General features: G+C 38.3%; 1 protein-coding gene across 3 annotated transcripts in view; it reads right to left on the reverse strand.

The window, feature by feature from the left end:
• The window catches only part of LOC145295819 (metalloproteinase inhibitor 1-like), a 71949-nt gene extending 47312 nt beyond the window's left edge, over window positions 1–24637 (reverse strand). Inside the window, exon 1 of one of the 3 annotated variants that reach the window (XM_080141507.1) lies at window positions 24445–24637. Coding sequence is in view for 2 of the 3 variants with exons in the window: in XM_080141504.1 (XP_079997630.1) it covers window positions 5461–5575 (115 nt within the window). In the remaining variant the exon portion in view is untranslated. Of the gene's footprint in view, window positions 1–5460; window positions 5697–24288; window positions 24406–24444 lie in introns of those variants that run through there. The other 2 variants (XM_080141504.1, XM_080141505.1) reach the window with 2 other exon arrangements.
• Between the last annotated feature and the right edge of the window lie 566 nt (window positions 24638–25203).

A 25203-nucleotide genomic window follows, 5' to 3' on the forward strand; every position in this document is an offset into this window, starting at 1 on the left:
TGCGGACTATTATCCTCATCTTTTTAGTTGTTGTTTCACGACGTTTCGGTAAACTCTTCCTCTGGCCTTCTTCAGATGGTTACTGCGACCGGATAGGAACTCCGAGTTTCCTAACTGCATCCTCAGTAATTACTGCCTTCTATAGTTGTTGTCTCACCACGTTTTTATCCAACTAAGCCTCTGGCGACTTTGGGTAGGATTGAAACCGCTATCTTCAAACAATGCTCACCTGGAACCGTAGAGATTCAATGTCTCTATCCACTGCGCCACGGACTCCGAAGAGCGATCAAGATTGGATTTATTTTGTTTTAAAACGAGTGATCACTCGGAGTAATATGCGATTATTGCTATCCCCAGTTCTATTTTTTTTTTAATTTACTGGTGAATTTTGTTCCGTTGAGTGGGTGTAAATTATCTTTTTCAATTGCTTGAGTGAATCAAAATTATAGATATAGAAAAGCATAAGAGTAATCGCTCCAGACAAGGCATGAAGCCACTTAATGTAAGGAACTGAATTTGCAAAAAAAAAAAAATAGTCAATTATATATGTTCGATAGATAGCTTCGAGCCCATAAAAGCAGCAATTCTTCTTTTTTTGTCAGAAATATCGTCCATGAAATGTGAGGACAAAAGGAAAAAATAAGGGAAGTGAGATTTTCTCATAAATGTTCGTAGTTTTCTTTTCCATCAGTCAACATTACAACAGGGAGCAACTTGATGTACTATATCTCCATCCTAGTAATATTGGATACAGATATGTATAGCGGACTCATTTAGAATAAGGCTACAACGAATTTTCTTAGTATTTGTCACTTCAATCTGCGTATTAATCGATGGATATGCTACTTCTAACTTTAGCGTGACAGACCAGCAAAGAAAAGATCACAAAATTGTAGTACTTACCAACACAACAAACGCCCTCGTGTTTGTGCCTTGTATAGGCATGCGCGACAACAAAACTTGGGTTTTTATAAGCGGAAGTCTCGAGATTGTCAGGAATCTACAGGCGCATGCGCAAGAGAAGGGATTGAGATAGTGGTATAAAGGTAGGTCGAGTGAGAAGGTTGAGGTGGTTGTTGTCATTGGACGTTACAGTGACGCATGCGTTAGCAGGTGATTAAGAGGCGGTTTATTTTTGTGTGTCAAGTCGCGCACCTCGGTGAAGGTCATATAAATCGTTCACCTCGGTGAAGGTGAAGGTCATAAGCTATTTCGGCTATTTCATTTTGTCTCTTTTCCTGGACAATTATGGCTGGGGCAAAGTTTGATTTAAAACTGATACCCGAATTCGACGGATCCACTTCTGTTTCGACTGGGTTGAAAGGGTTGAGCTGACCTGCAACCTCTGTGAAGTAAAGGGGGTGCATACCGTGATTCCCCTAAGATTGGCTGGAGGCGCCCTAAGTGTATATCAGCAACTGAGTGCTGTGGAGAAGGCTGATATTACCTGTATAAAAATGCTTTATACAAGGCATTTGCCATGGATCCCTTTACGGCCTACGAAACATTTGCCACTAGGAAGCTCATGCCAGGAGAAACCGTGGACGTCTTCTTCGCGGAGCTGAAGAAACTTGCAGTTCTATTTGGCAATGGAGTGTCAGAGCAAACACTGGCGTATGCGTTTGTGGCCGGCCTTCCCACCCATGTTAAGCAACTGTTGAGGGCTTCCACCAGCATATCTGTAACGCCCATGGAACATTTGTTAGAACGCGCTCGAGCCATTATCAGAGATGAGGAGGACCTGAGGAAACCGGTTGTAATGATGGCGCAGGCAGCCAAGACTAATGCTGAAAAGAGTCCCAGTTTGGGACCCACGACCAATGGGAGATGTTTCTGCTGTGGCCAGCGAGGCCATATCGCAAGAAATTGTACTAATAAGGGGCGGGGGCGCCCGCGCCGTTTCCAATGTGGTAGCTATGGACATTTATCCCAAAATTGTGCGGGAAATGCATCAGGGGGCAGGACGTCAGCGCCGCCCTGTTCCCCGGACAAGATTTAATTGAGGCGCAACCGACAATAAATGTGTACGTGGACCAAGTGCTTTGTTCAGCTTTTCTCGACTCCGGGTGCTCACACACCATCATGAGTGCCAAGTTGTGTCGAAACTGGACAAATCAGAACATCAAAGTAACCACAATAGGTTGCAATACGCAAGCTTGCTGTGGAGCCAGAACTGTCAAAGTCCACACAGACTCTGGTGTGGCCGCAAACATTAATGTGCTGGTGATGCGAGGGGATTTGCTGGGATTCGATGTACTATTGGGATATTATGCTATTAAGGCACTGGGGGGAGTGGTTATCGGAAGAGATGGGACTGTGCGATTTTTGGAAACCCCAGTGTGTGCTGCAGTTCACATTGATCGGCCTGATTTTAAGGTGGACTACGGCCCTCACCAAAAAGCATGGACTGCATCGTGGAAGTGGACAGAAGGAAGAGCGCCAACTGAACTCAAGAATAGCATTGCAGAGTACTCGATACCCGACGAGGCCCGTAATGATTACGAGAAGGAACTTGAGGCATGGATCCAGGATGGATGGCTGATCCCCTACCCCAACAAGCTGGGACCACCCAAGGGTCTGATTCCCTTAATGGCTGTAGTCCAGCATAACAAATCAAAAGTTCGTCCGGTGCTGGACTATCGTGAACTGGCGCCATTCTCTCAGCTTGCCGGCGCACACGTCAGCATCGGCAGTGTACGTCTCAATGTATCTATTACGTACACTGCCGATGCTGACGTGTGCGCCGGCAAGCTGAGAGAATGGCGCCAGAAGGGCTCCAATGTTTCTATAGTAGACTTGCGGAAGGCTTATTTGCAGGTGCGAGTGGATGAGACATTGTGGCCGTTCCAGACAGTGTGGTTCCGGGGTCAGAGATACTGCCTTACTCGGCTTGGCTTTGGGCTGAATGTGGCACTGCAAATCATGAAGACCATCGTAAATGCAGTGTTGTCCCAGGAAAAGACTACTGAGGACGCAACATCGGCCTATATTGATAATGTGTATGTCAATGAAGACGTACAATCTGCGTCTCACGTCAGAGAAAAGTTAGCTCAATTCGGGTTGGAGTGCAAGGATCCCGAACGTCTGAGGGATGGAGCACGGGTATTAGGATTGGACGTTTGCGGGAAAGACGGTACCTTACGATGGAGGCGTGGCAGTGAGATTCCAACCGTCCCTGATGTTATTACGCGGCGGACTATTTTTTCCTTGTGTGGGAAACTTATTGGTCACTTACCAGCGTGTGGCTGGCTCCGAGCAGCTGTGGGCGTCATCAAACGCAGGGCAAGTTTAGTAACTACAGGTTGGGATGATGTATCTGATGATGCTCTTCTAACTCTGATGATGACAGAAACCCTAGAGAGAGTTAACAAGGAGGATCCTGCCCGTGGAGAATGGTGTGTCGATGGGGACACTGTGAATGTGTGGGTTGACGCTAGTTCTTTGGCATTAGGAGTGTTATTGGAGCAACGTGGAAATGTAATTGAAGACGCTTGCTTGCTGCGACCCGTGAATGATGCTCAACACATCAACCTGGCGGAACTGGATGCTGTTGTGAAGGGTTTAAATCTGGCACTGCAATGGCAGTCGAAGAAGTTACACTTGTACACGGATTCTCTCTGCGTCTACCACTGGGTGTCCGACACTCTCTCGGGACGAACAAGAGTCCGTACTAAGTCAGCCAGTGAGATGTTAATCCGGCGGAGGCTAAAAACCCTGAAGAGTCTGGTATCAGAATATGACCTGTCGGTAAGTGTAACGCTCGTGGCATCACACTGTAATCGTGCAGAACAACTAACCCGTGTGCCTCACAAATGGTATGAAGCTGTGAAGACAGGCGTGGAGTTCACTGCTCGATCTTGCGCAGTTGGCGCGATTAGCTCATGCCAAATACAAAGAATTCATGTGCAGAGTGGACATCCAGGTATCAAAAGAACTTTGTATTTTGCGAGGCGTGTAGACCCGGCAGTGACAAGGGCGGATGTCAGGCAGATCATCAGCCACTGTGAGGCATGCCAGTCTATCGATCCTGCACCTGAGCAATGGCAGAAGGGGCGATTGGAAGTTGAGCATGTGTGGCAACGATTAGCGATGGATATTACCCATTACAGTGGTAAGCCCTTTCTAACCCTTATCGACTGTGGACCGTTTTGCGGTGTGGCGGCAAATGACCAGGCAGGACTCAGCGAATGTTGTCCGCCAACTGTCATCTATCTTTTCTGAGCGAGGTGCGCCGGAAGAGATATTGACGGACAACGATGCTGCTTTTTGTAGCCACCAAGTTCGGCAGTTGTTGAATGAGTGGGGTGTCCGACTACGACTGCGATGTGCCCATGTGCCATCAGGGAATAGCATTGCTGAGAGGAGCCATCGCAGCATCAAGAGAATTGCTGCCAGAAAACAATGCACCATTACGGAGGTCACGTATTGGTATAACGTCACACCAAAGGATGGGAAGACACTAACAACAGCACCGGCCAATGCCATACACAAATACCGTGGTAGGATAAAGGGCATTGACACTGTCCAACCAATCGACGAGGAGAGTCATAACAAATACAAGGTAGGGGATCCAGTTTGGGTTAGACCCCCTGGAAACCGGTGCACCACCAAGTTCAAGCGAGGACGAATATCTGGAGTGGTCAGCCAGCAGTCGGTCCTTGTTGATGGAACCCCACGCCATGTGCGCGATCTTCGCCCGGCTAGTGAAGTACATCCCACAACTACAGAGAGCGACGAATCATCAGATGATGAGCTGCTGATGAGTGAGGTCACCGAGCAAGAGAGTGGTAGTTTTAGTTCGTCTGATCAGGCAGGATCAGAACCAGAACCAGAACCAGAACCTCACACAGAACCAGAACCAGAACCTGAATCCGAGAGTGTAAATACCACCCTTCGCAGAAGCCAACGAACTAAGAGGCCACCCCCGGAGTGCACTCTATGTGATCATCAGATCAGGGGGGAGTGTAGTACTTACCAACACAACAAACGCCCTCGTGTTTGTGCCTTGTATAGGCATGCGCGACAACAAAACTTGGGTTTTTATAAGCGGAAGTCTCGAGATTGTCAGGAATCTACAGGCGCATGCGCAAGAGAAGGGATTGAGATAGTGGTATAAAGGCAGGTCGAGTGAGAAGGTTGTTGTTGTTGTTGTCATTGGACGTTACAGTGACGCATGCGTTAGCAGGTGATTAAGAGGCGGTTTATTTTTGTGTGTCAAGTCGCGCACCTCGGTGAAGGTCATATAAATCGTTCACCTCGGTGAAGGTGAAGGTCAAAACGTGTGACAGGCCAAGGAAACGGCTATTTCAGGCGTAATCGTCATACAGCTGCTTGTATGTATCTAATTTAAAGTGCTATAATTAAATCTCGATTACAAATTTAAGATTAACAGACCAAGAAATTTGCTTTTAAACCGAAGCGTGACAAACTGACATATATATAATGATTGGTTTTACTTACCCTTTTCGTTACGGCAGAAAACTGTCTGCAAATGAGGGTTTTCACATGCATTATTTGAAGCTCTTACTGGTAATCTCTCTAGGATCAAAAATGTTATAAGGAATGTTGTCAACATTATGGCGTAAAAAGGTTATCACCTCAATGGACGAGTAAATTACGCTTCCAGCGAATTAGAAAACAGTAGCTATTCTTTAGAAATACTAAACATATAAATTGACACTTCTTTTTCTACTTTGACAAACATACACACACTAACAATTTCCTACAGACCCTCTCACTAAACGGCTACCCTAATACGATCCTATCCTCACTTAAAAAGAAAAAACGCAACACCCGACCCTTCTCTAACAATTGTTTTCTAAAACTACCCTTCCTCAGTGACAAAATCTCATCTTCAATCCGAAAAGCCATCCGCAGCGAGGGGCTCAACATTCAACTCATCCACACTGGATCTACTTTAAGACAACAGCTCAACCGAAAACATCCATCGCATACACCTTCCCCTTGTTCACTCTCTAATTGCCCAATATCACACACAGGTTTATGCTTTAAGAACCACGTTGTTTACGACCTACAATGCACTAAATGCAGTGCATCTTACATCGGAAGCACTACCAGATTGCTTCATCACCGCATTAAAGAGCACTTAAACACTACTGCTTCGTCGTTCTATAAACATATTCGCACTTGCATTAATTCAGAACCAGATTTTCACATCAACATTCTTGCTTCTTCAAGAAACGTAGGTCAACTTCGTATCCTCGAATCTTTAATTATTTCAAAAAATACTCCCACACTAAACAATAGACTGGAATTGAGCTCCGCTTTTATAATATAAGTTTAAAACATAAGAAAAACAATAATTAAAAAAAAAAACAAAAAAAAACCTTGCTTGAATAGTCATCTCCCTTGATTCACAAACGCAACAAGTATTTCAAACATCAACTGATTTATTTTAACGTTCTCCTAACGTCATTTTTTGTTCTATATTTCGCGGTATCACGTGGCAAACTCTGCGGCTACTTTTCCAATTTTGAACACTCTTCCGCTGTCTTCTCTTGAAAATGGACTAATAAGTATGAAATATATTGAGATTTATATCACCATTGAATACAACAGAAAAAAAAAATTTACTGTTGTTTAGAGTTAAAAAAATTTGTGTGAAAAAGAAAAAACAAACAACAAAAAAAAGAACTTTATTTCTTTTGTTTGCATTTAATTTTACTCTATATAAAAAAAAAATCTCGCATTGTTCTTGGCTTTTAATTTTACCTTATAATTTTCTTCAACAATGCTTCAAGCAAACTACAACCTACTTATATATATATATATATATATATATATTTATTTATTTATATATACATATATATATACGAAGGAGGGGAGTGCAATAAGTAATGCCCCTGACCCACTTCCAGTTGTCTGATCTAGCTGAAATTTTGCATGTGCAATGATTTATATCTCTACGGGTTATATGGCAAATTACAGCTCTGGACTAATTGTGGTTTCTGTTTTACAGATGTTTGAACTAAGTCAGGTGTGAAATGGAGCCTGTTGAATGTCGAGCAGTGATCCGGTTTTTGTATTTGAAAGGACGCACACCACAGGAGACTTTTGATGAAATAAAAGAAACGTATGGTGATAATGCCCCATCATATGACCTTGTAAAACGCTGGCATCATGAATTCAAACATGACCGGAAGTCTGTGGAAACAGCTCCCAGACCTGGTCGCCCCCTTCTGCCATTGATGAGGCACCTGTCCGTCAAGTTGAGGCTGCTATTTTGGAATATCGGCGCATTACTATTCGCCAAATAGCCCAAGATGTCAAGATTAGTACAGGGTCTGTGAGAACTATCATTCATGACCATTTGCATATGCATAAGGTGTCTGACAGATGGATTCCCGGGTTGCTCATTCCAGAAGCGAGAACGCGTCGAGTGCTCGAGGATGAATTTGGAGATGTGCCAAGAAGATGAGTCAAAGTTTTCCAAAAGACTGATTAAACAGGATGAAACCTGGGTCCATCACTATGATCCAGAGACCAAAGCCCAGTGAATGCAGTGGAAGCACTTGGACTCACTACCTCCAACGAAGGCAAGAGTGCAGCCCTTCGCTGGCAAGGTCATGCTCACAGTCTTCTGGGACCAGGACGGAGTAGTGATGACAGATTTCCTTGCAAAGGTACCACAATTACAGGAGCCTATTATGCTTCACTTTTAAGGAAATTAAGGGAAGCTATCAAAATCAAGAGGCTGGACAAGATCAGAAAGCTACCCTCCTCCTGCAGGACAACGCTTCGGTCCACAACTCGCAGGTCGCCAGATCAGAAGCACAGGGAGTGTGCTTCTGATCTGGCGACCTGCTATGTTATGAGACTCCGCATCCTCCCTACTCTCCTGACATTGCCCCCTCTGACTTTCACCTCTTCCCAGCCATAAAGTTGTTTTTTTACATGGGGGAGTCACCACTTATCAAGGCCCGAAGGCCACTCAGGAATAAGGGTTATTGCGTGTACAGTAATCAATGACATAGTATTGTAGTAATCATTAGTATCGGGGGTTTTGATAGAGTGTCTTACTTAAGGGGGCGGTTTGTCAGGAGTTTGTTTATGTTGGACTTGAAGACGTCCAAGTTGTAGGTAGGTGGGAAACAGGCAAGCGGCAGAGAGTTCCCCTGGCGTGCAGTTCTAAGAAAGAAGCTTTGCTCATGGAATCTACGTTTGGATTTAGGCACAGATAATGAGTGGGAAAATTATTGACATTAGTTTCAGCCAGACGGGTGTTTCCCGTGAAAGATTGGCGAGGGGGGACGAGGGATTGGAGCTCAGACGAGCACCTGCCATGGAAATAACGATAAAACAAAGACAGGCTCGCAACGTCTCTTCTGTGGGAGAGAGGTTGCAGGGAAGAGAAAAGGACATCCCCCACTAAACCACGAAGTCTATTTAGTACTCTGTCAAGGCAGGATAAGCTGTTTTTAGCAGCTCCTGCCGACATGTGGCAGCAGTACTCCATCCTTGGAAGTACTTGGCTTTTATACAGATAGAGAATTGCATCAGTAGCGAGATATCTTCTGGAGCGGTAGAAGGATCCCACCATTTTCCCAGCGTCCCTGGCAACAGATTTGATGTATGTGTTCCATTTCAGATCAGGAGTAAAGGTCAAACCCAGAAGCTTGTCAGAACATGGAGCCTCTCCAAGACGAGAGCCATCCATTTCAATTGATGCCAGATGGGAATCAGAGCTGTGATGATGTAAAGATAGAAGCTTGGTTTTGGATACATTAAAAGTGACCAGCCACCTCTTCCCCCATTGTACCACGCACTCAAGATCAGAGGAGAGAGAATTAGAGATAACTTTGTCATTTACGGCCTTTGATGTGTTGCGATAGATGGTCGTGTCATCAGCATAGATGTCAACGAATGATTTAAGTATGTGTTTTGGGAGATCATTGATGTGGACCAGGAAGAGAGTTTGGCCCAGGATGGACCCCTGGGGGCTCCAGCAGTATTAACTCTGGGCCTCTGATTTCTGCCCATCAACCACTACTCTTATTATCAGAGAGAAATGATTTAATGATTGAGAAAACATTTCCAGTAATACCGTAGCTGGAAATCTTGTGAAGTAGGCCCTTATGCCATACCTTATCGAAGGCCTTTGATATGTCAAGAGCAATTGCCCTGGAAAGGAAACCTTTCTCAAGAGATTCACTAATCCTATGTGATATAACTGTTAGCACATCTGCTAACCATAGCGGAAACCATATTGCATGTCACTATGAAGGCTGTTCCTGTTGAGGTGGTTGAATACTTCTTTATTTAATATGGATTCCAACAACTTACTCATGACACACAGGGGATTATTGGTCTGTACTGAGAGAGAGATGACTTTTAACCTGAATTCTTAAATACAGAGCATACTGATGAGGTTTTCCAGGGTGTTGGAAAGCACTTCTCCTTAAGGCAACGCTTAAACAGTTTTGTAAGTATGGGGGCAAGTTCTGGTTGGAGCTTTTTCAGCACTATAACTGGAATGCCATCAGGGCCAGTTGCTTTACTGGAATCAAGGTTCTTGATTAGCTTGGCGACCTCACGCACATATATTTGTATGTTACCTAGCGTGTTGTCTGTTATAGGAGGAAATACAGGGAATTGATGGTCATTGTCGCATAGGGTAGAATTAGCTGTTTTTGAAAGGAAAGCGTTTCCCAGATGATGCAGCCTTGAATTCTGAAGTCACGTCGTGGTTGGAGGACCAACCTGGTGTGTTCTACAAAAATGGTCTCCAAAGCTGCATCAAACGATGGGAGAAATGCATAACTCTGGGTGGTTCCTATGTAGAGAAAGACTAATAACTGTGCCAAGTTTCGTTGCTCTACTGCTATGGGAAGTGGGTCAGGGCCATTACTTATTGCACGCCCCTTGTGTATATATATATATATATATATATATATATATATATATATATATATATATATATATGCAGAGAGAGAAAGAGAAACAAGGACAGTGAGAGTTTGATAATTGAAAAAAAATTATGCACCAATTAAAAAAATTATATATATATATATATATATATATATATATATATATATATATATATATATATCGTGTATATTTAGGAAGCATTGTTTCATTTAAACACACATTGTTAACGACAACATAAAGCTTTTGTTTAGTAATACCTTTTTTATTTTTTCAATTTTTCTGGTGATGTTTTGTTTTGTGTATAGATCAAAGATATTAATAATGTTAGATGTTTCTCCTAGAAAACAAAAGGAATATATGGAAGGGATTATGTAATTTCCTTAATCCATGGATTTTCAATAATGGCTCATATATCATCAGAGAAAATGAAATGCGGTTAGCAAAACGTTCAGCTGTGAATGAAAGCTTATTAAAGCTTATTTTGCTTTTCAGCACAATAAATTCTTAATTCGAATATATGTGTCTATATGTTGTTGTTTTTTCAGAATTTAAAATTTAACCACCAAACTTATATATTGCTCTATTCTTAAATATTGAGCTTTTCCTTTTTGGCTAGGATCACCTTGAAAGTATTACTTCAAGTAATATCTATCAGGATCTTTCATCTGATTTCTATCAGTGTCTCATCTCGCTTATATATATGTATATTTCGAAATATATGTGTGTGTGTGTGTGTGTGTGTGTGTCTGTGTCAGTGTGTCTCTGTGTGTGTGTATGTGTGTGGTTATGTATGTGTATGTGTGTGTGTGTTACGAAATAAATAATATTAGAAAAATAAACATTTTATATACCCAAAGGAGTTAGAATTGAATTGTGAACATAGAGGAAAACAAGTTATATTTCTGGATTTATATATAAAATTGATGATGGAATATTTCTTTATAAAATGTTTGATGAAAGAAACTGCATCCCCTTTCAAATAATTCGTATACTGCATAAAGATAGTACATGCTCTGTATTTGTTTTATGGAACTATTATGTGAGAGTTTTTTAGAATAGCTCGCGTTACCTTAAAAGTAATAGATTTTATATCCCCAGTTTCTAGCTTAGTAATAACGATGATTAACAAGGCGGGGATAAAACTAAAAAATTTAAAAAGTTAAATAGAGCATTTGTTCGTTATCCTGATGCTTTTGAATCGTATAAAATTAAACAGAATATATTAACAAAGGAAATTCCAAAACATATTATTAATGTATAACATGTATTATACAAAAATGTGTGTGCATAAATATATAATTTTGGAAACTTTTTATATATTTTTAATACATAAATAAGAATATAAATATATAAGTACTAATAAAAGTAGAGGATGATAAGTAGTGAAATGGATCAACCCCAATCTTATAAATGCAACATTGGTAAATTAAAAAATATATCCATTTTGAATTTGGAGATAGGGACGAATCTCACAGGTAAGGAAGATATTTTGGTGCAAGTCTATTATTGGGCCGAAAATGAAGTCGGTTACATGGAAAATCTGAAAAAAAAACAGTATAACGTACGTACTTGTCATTGCATGTACATGTCATATTCCAAAAATCACGTAAATCGATCAAGTAGTTTTTTTTTTATTTAAGAAAATCAAATATTAAAGCACAGTTAATCGAGAATAAGTCGAGCGCCATGTTGGATCGACACTATGTCAGCTAACGCCACCTAACAGCCAAATGCGATCCACGGATCAAAGAAGGGGGAGATAATTGACATATGTATTTTTTTTTTTTTTTCCTGAAATGCCGAAAACAAACTTTTTCCTATTACAAATACAAATTAATAAAGTAACAATAACGACTTCTTTTCCTTTTTAGGAATGTCCGATTCAGTTATTTATTTGGAATAAAATGTCCGAATCAGTTATTTATTTGGAATGAAAAAAATATAAACTGATAAATTAAGACAACGACTTCTTTTCCTAAGAGTCAACAAATTAATAATTTCAAATACTGATTTCATGTCCGAATCAGTTTTTTTTTAAATAGACTTTATTAAGCGGACATGAAAACAAAATGTCGAAAACAGTGTTTTTTTTTATGGAGAAACATTATTTGGAATAACAAAAAATATAAACTGATAAATTAAGATAACGACTTCTTTTCCTAAGAGTCAACAAAATAATAATATAAAATACTGATTTCTCCCTAGTAAACAGTTAAATTGAGCATTTAAAGGGGATACAGTTCCGCTATCTGGCAAAACAGACTTTCTAGTTTATTTCTTGAAAACTTCTGCCGCTACATGAACTCGGCCAGGTACGAATCGACCATATGTGTACGGGTACCACACTCGCTTTTGTTTCTTTTTTTTGGCCTCTGCCCACATGCGTTCCACATGGTTTGTAGTGGCACCTGTGGTTGGATCCACAAAATGGTACCTGTGGTTGACGCTTAAGTGGCGGTACCCTTCAGCACCCAGTCTTTCATAGGCCCGCCAACAATCTGATACTATGGTCGTGCCTGGCCGAATATATCTTTTTATTATTGGGATTAGGGTCGCAGCATTTCTTGCAGGAACTGTGACCAAAAACCCACGTTTTGTAGCGTGTTCGTATCCTCCGAACACCCACAACTTCCGAGTGACTCTCCCGGTGTGACTTTTTCTCCGAGAAAACAAGCTTTCATCTATTTCGACCGAACATCCCTCGCCACCAAGTATTTGGGGATGTCTCAAAAAATGTTCAACGCAAATGTCCCTGACGAACATTCGCCAATCACATATAGATTGGTTAGTCGAAATTCTGCACTCTCTCTTCACAGTTTTACAGCTTACATCATCGTAGGCCCATAGATACAAAAATTTTACTAGCTCCTTCAGCGGTATTTTGGAACCGGAAAAGAAACTACCTTTACGTATAGAGACGCGTGCATGACAACGCTTGCATCTCCAACAAACCCCATCAGGTCTATTTCTGGTTTGATATGTCATGTCCGTTCCACAGCGACAAATTTCTGATGTCGAAAGTAAGTTCTGAGATTGTAGGAAATCGACGACTTTTGCATTTCGCCTAAGCAAATAGCACAACTCTTCCATGTTGAGTGCATTTACATTCAAATGGTTCATTTTCAGAGAATGCAATAACCTGAGGAAATAATTAAACTATTATAATTTGTCACTGGTTATCTCCCCACAACGAAGAATGCCCGAAATCCCTAAAAATCGAAAAATTTGATTTTCTTTAAAATAAAAAAAATTATTTTATTTATTTTTCTTGTATATTTTCATCTAAGTTTTTCATGTTCGCTTATTAAAGTCTGTTCTAAAACGGAAAATAACCCTCTGTTCTAAAAAAAAAAAAAAAAAAGTTATTTTTTTTTTACTAGTAGTCATGTTTATTTATTTATTTATTTATTAAGTTAATTCATAATTAAAAAAGGCGATTATCTCCCCCTTCTTTGATCCGTGGATCGCATTTGGCTGTTAGGTGGCGTTAGCTGACATAGTGTCGATCCAACATGGCGCTCGACTTATTCTCGATTAACTGTGCTTTAATATTTGATTTTCTTAAATAAAAAAAAACTACTTGAATGATTTACGTGATTTTTGGAATATGACATGTACATGCAATGACAAGTACGTACGTTATACTGTTTTTTTGCAGATTTTCCATGTAACCGACTTCATTTTCGGCCCAATAATAGACTTGCACCAAATATGTTTTATTAACACGATTTATCGATTTCTTAAATTAGATTTCTAGATTTCTTTACTTAATTAAACTTATGGTTTTTTTAATATTTATTTTTTAATATTTTCTTTTTTTCTTAATTTCTACTTTTTCCATTTTTAATTTTTAATTTTATCATTTTTTAGATCGGACTAATCAACTAAGTTAAATCGTTACGAAACCACGTAAGTTTCGTGTCGGGAATTTGCTCTGTTTATTTACAAAATTATCTGCATGCTTATTTATGCGATTTAGGAAGGTTTAAGTTTAAAACTTATTTAATCAGGAAATAAAGCCTAAACATTGCTTTATATTTAGTTCATTGTCATTCTTCATTTAAAATTAAGGATCTCGATCTATTTATTATTTTTATCTTTTTTAATTTTATAATATAATTTTTTATTATATATACCGCCAAAACTGGGGGGGGGGCAGGTCAGTACTTTTTGACGGACGGTCTTTTTAAAAATCTACCAAAAATCAGGTAATTATCCGATCAATACGAAATTTTCAGCGATTATTAGAAGAATGAACTTTATAACAGTGTACTTATTTTTCATAAACGATATTTATATATATATATATTGTTTTGCTTACAAAACCCCCCCTTGTTTTGAAGTGGGAACAAATATGCTTAAAATAATCATCTGAAACTGAACAAAACATATTGTGTTGTTGTAAGGGACAGAATTATAGATTAAAAAAAAAAATTAAAAAAAAATTGTTTGCATACCTTATTTTGACGTCTGAATATCAGAACTTCGATTGTGTTTAATTATCCCGCTTTTGAGTTTTGAAGTGTGAAATTCGGTGAATATGTTAAGTAAAATAATTAATTTAAGTTAAGCAAAACAAAAAAAATTTTTTTTTAATATTTATACGAAAAAAGCCATTTTAAAATTTTTGATAAATAAATTAACAATTTTTTTTTAGCGAGCCGAATAATGCATGACCATTACTAAACAGAGCATGCTTTGAATAATCGATACAAAAAAAAAAAATTCGATAAATATTGTGCCCTTTGTATTAAAAATAGCATCATTTTTTTCGATCTCTTTTGAAAACGTTTGCCGCCTTTCGACTACGGTGGACCAAACGCGCTGAAATAATTTTTTTTTATTCTGCTTTAAATTGCCCCCTCCCCCCATTTTGGGGAGCCTGGCCCCCACACACATACACATTAAAAACCAAACTCATACAAATGGTCACCCATCTGGTACTGGCCAGCCTCAGCTTAATAATACATTGAAATTTTCGTCACTAAAAAATAAGTTTTTTTGGCCTGTTTGGTCTTCCATAGTTTTCGTCTCATCAAAAGAAAACGTAAACAGAGTCGATCTGAACTCTACGGCGACGCGAAATATTTGGTTACTTATATGAATAAGTGGAATTATTTGAAATTCAGGTACTTATATAATAATATTTTTGCATATTCTCTTAGAAAATCATCCTAAATCTTAGTTAGACAATAAATGAATAAATAAATTATTTCAAAAACCCTTTTTTTTAAATATTTAAGTACGTTTTTTGTGCAAGACAAAAAATATCAATTGTTAACTTTTTGGGAAAATTTAACATTTAAAATTGAATTAAAAATAGTAGAAAAAGTTTTACATTATTCTGTTTTCTATATGATAAAATTCAGGGTTTTATCTTTCTGGAAAAAAAAAAGTTACTCAGAAATAATGGATTTTAATAAATGTAATTTAGTTTTAAAAAACAACAACAACTTGATTTTGCGGCCATTTTTGGCGGTGCGTGCCTATATTTAATATATATATATATATATATATATATATATATATATATATATATATATATATATACTAAGGCTGAACGTCTGTGTGTGTGCGCGTGTGTGTGTGTGTGTCTGTGTGTCTGTGTTTGTGTTTGTGTGTGTGTGTGTGTGTGTGTGTGTGTGTGTGTGTGTGTGTGTGTGTGTGTGTGTGTGTGTGTGTGTGTGTGTGTGGCTGGTCACGAATAGGCTCCTATATGGGTGACTATTTTAAAAAACCAACAAATTAGATTCTTTCTTATTTGGGTAAACTTCAATGCATAGACCACACGTTATGAAAACATCGTGTAGTTTCTTGATGGTATTATTGTGCTATCAAGGTCTAGCAGTTGTTACAAATAATGCGCAATCCCTGTATAATCCCTCCTATAAATTTTTGAATAATATATTAAGCTCTATGAATAGGAAGAGCCACCCTAAATCCGTAACTTGACAGAGCGGATCCCATTACTATGTCAAAATTGTTAGTGGGTATCCTTTCTTGTCCAATACTTCCCATCAAAATGTATTAGAAATCATCTTGCTAACAGAATTTAGTTCATTTCTAAGTCGGTTCGGATTTAAGGCCGAATAGGCACTATCTTTCTCCTAATATTTATTCGCTCCATTTCCACTGTAAAAAATAGAACAGCTTTCTCCTAATTAACATCAAATTGTACGAAATTTATAATGATGATTTTGCGAGTTAGAACTTGGACTGGTTGGATTTGCTGTATAAAAATAGAACATTCTCTGCGAATTGTATAATAACGACAAAATGAGATTTATTACCTCCAAGGTTCTATTATTGCAAATCTGAATGCTGGATTTGGAATTTACCTTCAATATTGGAATCTTTAACCACTTTGGAACATAAAAATAACATTCATTTCTATTCCCTGAACCCCCTCGAATCGGATGGTTGAAGCATGAAAACGACGAAGATCAAAGACCCTAACTGTGGTTCTCAAACGCAAGTAAACACCTAGAGAACATTCCCTAAAAGCATACGATAACATAGTTGCAAAATAAATTGAAAAAAGTGTAGGTGCTAGGATATCACCCTACTTCATACCATTGTCAACCGATATGGGTTCCGACAGGTATCCGTTGAAGTTCAGGCGAGCCTTCATATTAGTGTGGAGCTCCCTGAGTAATCGTAGAAATTGAGGTGGGCATCCCAACTTCCCCAGAATTATCCAAAGGGCACTTCTGTTCACCGTATCAAAAGCCTTAGTCAAATCAACAAAAACCTGATAAAGCGGAACATGGTGTTCAGTACATTTCTCCTGCAACTGCCGAGCAGAGAAGATCATGTCCGTGGTTCCTCTGCCCGGACAAAAGCCGCTTTGGCTTTTTGGAATGACGGATGGACAAATATACTTTAATAATCTGTTAAGTAGAACTCTGGAAAATACTTTGCCAACTGCTTCCAACAAACTTATCCCACGATAACTTCCACAGTCGGTCCTGGGCCCCTTTCCCTTGTACAGTGATGTAAGAATTGCACCAATCCAATCCTGATGGACGGGAACCCACCTCCAGACATCAGTGATAAGATGAAGAATTTCATGAACAAGTTTATCACCCCCCCCCATGTAAGAGGACTTCTACAGGAATACCATCAAGCCCTGGAGTCCTCCCAACGTTCACTTCCTTGATGGCATCTCTAATTTTATTCTCAGATGGGAACACAGACATTTAATGGATAAGCTTCTGTTGTGATAAGAATTCATTGATGACGTCCTCATCAACATCACAGGGGTTGTCAAAGAGATCAGAATAATGCTCGGTCCAACGAAGGAGAATCTTGTTAGGATCCTTTATAAGGGCAATTCCATCACTTGAGAGTAGGGGAGATATAGATAGTGTTTAAAATGCGCCCACGACCCATCAAAATCAGCAGAACTAACTACGGATCGAAGCTTTTCACGTACATTTGGATCATCCAGCCTGGACACATCAACCCGCCCGGGAATCCCAACACCACCCAATCTACACTTCCTCCTAATACAGACTTTCAACTTCCCGCGTACCAAAAAGTGATCTGTGCCGCATTCAGCTCCACGCATAACACACACACTACAGACGTCCCGCAAATCTGCCTTCCTGGAAATAATATAATCGATCAAGTGACCTTGTTTTGAACGAGGATGGGTCCAGGTAAACTTATGGACATCTTTATGGCTGAAGAAAGTGTTACAGATAGCAAGGTCAAACTGAGTGCATAGATGGAGAAGATGCAGACCATAACTGTTGACCCTACCTACACCAAACCGGCCGAGTGAGTCCCAGGTGTGATGATCCCTGCCAACCCTTGCATTTAGATCATCCATGACGAAGATCTTCTCAGATAAAGGAATAGAGGAAACGGTACGACTGAGATCTCGGTAAAACGCCTTGATGGTGTCTTCATCATGCCCCATGGTATGGGCATACACAGATAAAATCGTCATATACCTACTGTGTGCAAGAGGGAAGCGCATCTTCATAATTCTGTCACTTACACAACATATATTCCTACCAGTGGCGGCTCGTGCCTAAGATTAGTGGGGGTGCTGTTTAAAAAAAATGCGTATTGTTTTAATATTGTGTAAAAATAAAAAAAAACATAAAAAATATACATAATTTATACGTATGCACACGTGTAAAAATACAATAACTTAAAGGAATTCTAAAAGATGTAAATATTTGGAATAGCTTACTTATTATATTTATTTGAAAGTAAATTCCATTCTTCTTGTTTTAATTTGTGAGAAAAGATTGATAATTTTCTCCTTAACTTCTGAATGACTGCTGAAGAACTTTTTTTTCAATTGAAAGCACTGCAAGTGCATTTAGTCTTTCGCAACCCATGGTGCTCCTTAGAAAAGTTTTTATTCTTTTCAGAGTTGAAAAACAACGTTCTGCCTCTGATGTAGTCATGGGGATTGTCAAGATAATTTTTATGAGTTTTGTGATTTTACTAAGAACATCGTTTAAATTGTTTTCCAAAATAAATTTCAGGAGATCAATTACTTTGCAATACTCATGGATATCTGACCTACTATAAAATATTTCTAACTCAGTTTCAAGCTTTTGTTTGTCAATCATGGGATATGCTTCAGTTGTCAAGGATATCTCTTCTGTAGGTAGTTCCTTCTTAAAACTAGCAAAACTTTTCTTGTTAAACAATTCAGCAAGTATTAAATGTTTAGTTGAAGAATATCTGTCCGTTATATCAACAGATATATAGTCACACAGTTCTTTAGCTTCGGCCTTGAGTGTTTGTGAAGGATTTTCACAGTATTTGGAGTTTCTTATCTCTAAAATAGCAGTTTTGAAATTTGCTATGTATTCATTGACTTTATATATGCTAATTTCCCGAGATTGCATATGATTATAAATAATTTCAACATGAGACATAATTTGATGAAATAGCTCTAACCAAAATATGAAATTTTCATCGTTCAAATATTTCAGAACTCCTGTCGCTTCTGCAACGGTTTCATCTACATATGATGTTGACTGAATTTCAGTGAGACATTTTTTTAATGCTTGAACATTTTCATGAACTCTATTTATGGTCCGTATATTAAAGTTCCACCTTGTGGCAGATGGACGTGGAATGCTTACATCCAGATGCTTCTTGAGAATGGACAGACGCTGTGGTGATCTAGAAAAGAAAGTCGGAATAGCCAAAATGTTAGAGATAAATATTCTAGCATTTCGTGTAATGCTTGCTGCATTCCTCATTATTAAATTAAGTTGATGCGCATAACAGTGAGTGAAATGTGCATTACTATAAACTGCTTTTATTTTCGCCTGAACACCAGATTTTTTGCCTTTCATAACATTTGCACCATCAAATGTCTGAGCTATCAGTTTTTGGCGATTCCCTTGAAGGATTATATCCAATTGTTGTAGAATACATTTTGATATTCCATCAGCGGTTTGGTTTTCTGGAATAAAGAATCCCCAAAACGTTCAAGTATTTTTTCATCCAAGACGTACCATAAAACAATGATCATTTGTGTATGTTCAGACACATCTGTTGTATCGTCAGCCATGACAGCTACAAAGGAAGCTTTACTAATTTCTGCCCTTATTTCATCACGGTATATTTGTAAAAGACAGTCAAGTATGTCCTTCTGAATAGTCTTGAAAACACCTTTGAAGACATTACTGGTTTCTAAGTGATTCTTTAAATCTGGATCTAATTAAGATGCAAAATTTAAAAATCCTCTAAGTACACTTGGATTTACTGAATCATCTGTTTCATCATGTCCTCGTAAGGGAGTTTCAAAGTTCCCACAAAAGAAAATACAATCTATTATTTTAGATAAAATTTCACGGTTCTTCTTAACATTCATGTTATGATGATTGATTGAAAGTCTGTAGGCCTCACTAAGTTTTTCTTTAATATTTACGGTCCCCAAAATTGATAGGGAAACTGCCTTGTCAACGTGCTTCTTTGACTTCTCATGCTTTTCAGTTCTATCTTTCATTTTGCTAATAGTTCTGAAACCATCTTTTGCCCACGTTACATCACCCCCAAACAACAAACAAGGAAAGCAGAACAATGCCTTTTTTAGTTCACAGCCGCAAAGCCAACTTTTCCGTTGGTACCAGTCAGAATTAAAGCTACGAATATACACTTTGTTGTTGCTAATGCCTGGCTGAGATATTTGAATATCAGGCGTTGAACGGCCTCTTTTCTTAATTTCAACTTTATCATGGAGAGGCAGCTGTGAAAACTCAATCTGTTGAAGTTCACTTACCGTCACAGAAGTTATTTCTTGGGGATGCAAGGAGGCCATGGTTAAATTCTTTTATATCAATTGTGTTGGGAAAGGTAAGTACTAGGCAGTCTATTAGTAGAATATTAATTAGGGTAGAAGGAATACAATGTTTACGTGATCCTCTTTTTGCGATTCAACTGAACCGGAAGTTCTAACTGAGTTGAATCGTACTTTTATAACTTTTAGATAACAGATTTTTATCAACGAAAATATTTTTACTATTTAAAAACGCTTTTATTTATAAAAAGCTTGTTGTTAATAAAAATAGGCGTATAACAAAATAAGCTTGCCATTAAAATTGTCTTTTTTAATACAAATATTTTTTAACTTTGCCATTATAAGCCGTCGAAAAAGGGATAATACGCTGTCGTGATAATACATACTTTGGAAGCATTGATAAACAGACTCGAAGGTGGTGTAAATGCGTTCTTTATTGTCTAGTAGTAAACGTTGCACTGAGAAACAATGGCGGACGAGATTCATACGTCACGGGCCAAGGGGCATAACTCTAGGCGACTAATAGTCTCTTAGCCTATATTATGACATCCCTTCCCTTCCATATATATGTATATAGTCCAAGGGCGATATTTAGCCTTTATCTGATTAAGGGATAACATAGTCTCTAATATACTATTTAGCTTGTCTCCATTGTTCTAGGGTAATGGTATTGTCTCTTTTTTTTAGGATAGTGTAACCTATAAGTTCAGTTTCTGAGGAGCATTCACTCGTCTCTGAGATCTTCTTAATTCGGGGGTGAGTTTCTCAGTTCGGGTGTGAGGCGTGCCGCTGGAGTGTTGTTCGGTGGTCGGCTGTTCGATTTGTTTAGGGGGGGACCTTCCTTCTGGGTGGAATCCGGTGGAGAGTCGCTGGGGCGAGGTTGGTCGGATCTATTTGCGGTTGTTGATCTCCTCCCAGCTGGTCTGAGGAACTGCCTGTTCCTTCTATAGGTGTTACCGTTCTCAGATTCAACTATGTAGGATCTGGGTGTCACGCTGGAGCGCTGAATTTTTCCAGGCTCCCATATCTTTGCTTTTTCCTGCTGGACATAGACATTCTGTCCTGCATGTAGGTGGGAGTGGTGTCTGTTATGTTTCCTGTCATAGCAGACCTTAGACTGATCTTTCTGTTTCTGTATGGCTGTCCTAGTCTGCTCATCGCCAAGTTGTTGCTTGGATACTAGGGGTGTCCGTATTTTTCGTCCGTTGAGTAACTCTGCCGGGGACTTAATGTCTGATGACAGTGGCGTGGCTCTGTAAGCCATCATTGCTAGGTAGCTGTCTTGACCAGTTTCCCCTGCCTTCGTCAAAATTTTCTTGCATGTTCCCACCATTCTTTCGGCGAATCCGTTAGACTTGGGGTAATGTGGGGACGATGTCCTGTGTTGGAAGCTGTACGTCCTGGCGAAATCCTTGAAATCTTTACTTGTAAATTGTGGACCATTGTCCGAGTACAAGATTTCCGGCACTCCTTGTTCCTCAAATATCGTCTTAATACTTCTAATAACGGATATTGATGAGGCGGACAGAAGGCGTCGTACGAAGGGGTTTCGGCTGTACTGATCTGCCACAAGCAGATATTCTTTCCATGCCAATGTGAACAAGTCTGTGCTGACGTACTGCCAGGGGTACGTAGGGGTTTCGTGCTGGAGTATTGATTCGGGCGGGATACTGGCTTGGTATTTCTGGCATGTGTGGCACTCTCGGACTATATCTTCTATGTCCTTATTTAACCCTATCCAGTACACCGCTGAACGCGCTCGTAACCTCGTTCTCTCTACTCCTTGGTGTGAAGCATGCAGCTCTTCCAGTATGCCTCTTTGCAACGAGGCTGGGATAATGATTCTCTGGCTCTTGAGTAGAATTCCATCCTGGACCCCAATCTCATCTCTGAAATTCCAGAATGGCAGGAGAATTCCTGGGCAGTCAGCCCGGTTGGAAGGCCAGCCGGTCAATACCATGCTTACAAGTTGCTTTAGGAGTGGATCCTGGGATGTTTCCACTCTTATATCTTCAACTCTAGTCGGCGCAAAGTTGAGGTATGAGATCATGCTATGGACGTTGAGATCGATCCCTTCAATGTGCCCACTGGGTCTGGGTGCTACTCGTGACAAGCAGTCTGCAATTGGAACTGTTTTTCCTGGGGTATATTTTACAGTAAAATCATATCCCTCGACCTTCAATAACATTCTAGCCAGTCTTGGGGGTGCTTGTGCTAGATTTTTCAATGCTATCGACTCCAATGGCTTGTGATCCGTATGAATTGTCGTTTTGTGGCCCCAAACGTAACTGTGAAATTTCTCCAGGCCAAAGACGATAGCCAACATCTCCCTCTCTATGTTTGAGTAGCGTGTTTCTAATAATAGTAATAAAAAAAATATACAAATATATTTCTTTTAAACTTTACAGATTAAATAAATTTTATGGGCTTTTCCGCAGGCAAACAAACGAAAAACATTTTTTAAGTACATTTTATTTACAATTTTTTAATAATTTATTTTTTCATAAAAACAAAATCTTTGAAATTTACTTGCTTGCACACGATGGTAAAGTTAGGAGTTTACCATTTAAAAATGGTTTTATTGGATAACAGTTTTATTTAAATTTTAAAAATGTGTTTATAACTAAACTTACTTTGTAAATAAAATATAGAATAAAAAAGCTTACATGTTTGTACTATGAGCAACATTTAAAAACATTTTTTAACTAAAATGTATTTAAAAAATAAAATTTTCTTCGCTTTTCTATAGAAAAAAATGTAAATATTTTTTTATTTTGTAAAGTTTAACTACCACAAAATGAATAGATTTCAAACTACATAAAAACACAAACAAAATAAGCCGTACGTGAAAAAATAACATTAGTTACGTTGGTAGCTTTACGGGTAAAAAGCCCGAACACTTTTAATTAAAAAAAAAAAAAAAAGTTTCGCATATTGTATATTTTTGTCTGCTTAAATCGCATTTAAAAGTGTGAGATTTTTTTTTAAGGTGGATATTTATTTACAAGAACACTTTACACTTTTTAATAATAATAAAAACAAAACATTTGTAAACAAGCCTTTTAAAAAAATAATAATATAAGCGAAAACACGCAAACACCGGTTTTCACGAGCGTTTGGAACTGCGAAAACGACAGTGCCAACTTAGCTTTCATTCGCCGTCTGAAGCGGGCATGCGTATAAGCGAACTTCGCTAAGAATGTGTAACTGTGAATTTGTGCAGCTCCAAGCAAAGTTTTACTTTTATACTTATATGAATATGGGGACAGTTATCGACATTAAGCTTCAGGATTATATATATATATATATATATATATATATATATATATATATATATATATATATATATATATATATATATTATTAATATGATATATTATCACATAGAAAGGAAAAAATAAACGTATTATTTTTACCGTGTATCGATAATATTGAGTAGAAATGATTGGGGGTGCTGCAGTTCCACAGCTCCAGGCACGAGCCGCCACTGATTCCTGCATACACACATAATCAGACCATACGCAGGCGTACACACATATCCCCATCTACACATGTCCCCAAATCCACACAGATATATACAATACACAAACGAGACATATAGACATATAGATATCCATCTACACACTCGTACTATCTACATTAATTTATGAATATTCTACCAAAAGGTTCAATCTAATAATTAGTAAATTTATCAATTATAATTTGTGTATACATACTTATGAAAATAATATCAATAAATTATAAACTATTATACATGTTTGCATATACGAAACTAAACTAAACTAAACTACAAAAGAACGATTGATCTTTGCAATTATCATAAATAATCAATTGATTTGAATTGAAAACCATACATAATTCAGTTCTGTTGACTATTATAATCAAGCCTATTATTATTCCAGTTATATTTCTTAGAATCATTCATATAACATTAATTTGAGATATTTACTAAAATTAAAATCATATACTGGTTTTAATCAAAAAAGCTTAAGGTTTCTAAATATAAGGATTAGTATTATAATATGCTTATTTTAATTTTCATAAGATGAGATGAAAGTGCTGTAAATCTGTTCTTTTCGTGGAATTAATTAAACCCCCATGAATACGACTGTGTGTTCACTCACCGTCCCAATCGTTATACATGTTATGTCATGGCAAAAATTTTTAATCATTCCAGTACGCCATCTTTGTAGGAGGTTTCTTTGGAGTCCATCAAGGAAAATTATTTTTCCCCAATAAATCGTTCTCAGTATTTATTTCCCATTTGATGAAACATTTACCTTTTCAAAGAGAATATCTCTTTTGGGTGATTTGACTTTTGGCCAGAGATTATGTATGTTTCTTTGTGATCTCCTCTTCCCTTGACAAAGTATCTAACCACTGCAAGTTTGCCATTCAAATATGCAGCAAAACATGCCACGCAGCACATATTTACACTCTTCGTGTAACAGATATACTTCTAGTGTACATAAATGTAACTAATAACTAAAATCAATCGTGACATTGATAAATACGACTAAATTGTGGAAATTACAAATCCATTCTTGTCTTATTCTTTTTAATCTTAATCTGACAACTAATCGCTTTTGTTCATTTCCTCATCTGGGTGTGTGCCAGTTTAAGTGTGAGTAAACTGTTTTCTTTTGAGGCACACCTCACCGAAGCACTGCGTAGATACACGGTACAATGTACAAACTAGAAACAGAAGAGTGCATTCTCTGTATTTCAAGAGAATATCTACTATTTCTTTATTCGCTGTAAATGTAAAATTACGCGTGTCCAAGACATCCACTGTTGTAATGAAAATGGTACGTAAAAAGCAACTATGCATCACCTTGTGTCACGCTTCAAGTAAACATTTCTTGGTGTTATTCGCAAGTTTGAACTTACATTTTAATTGATGTTTAATTACGCTGGATACACACACACACACACACACATACGTATATATATATATATATATATATATATGTGTGTGTGTGTGTGTGTGTGTGTGTGTGTGTGTGTGTGTGTGTGTGTGTGTGTGTTGTGACGATTCC

This window comes from Euprymna scolopes, chromosome 16 (genome assembly GCF_053919585.1).
Source record: "Euprymna scolopes isolate OS-2025 chromosome 16, ASM5391958v1, whole genome shotgun sequence".
Lineage (NCBI taxonomy): Eukaryota > Metazoa > Mollusca > Cephalopoda > Sepiida > Sepiolidae > Euprymna > Euprymna scolopes.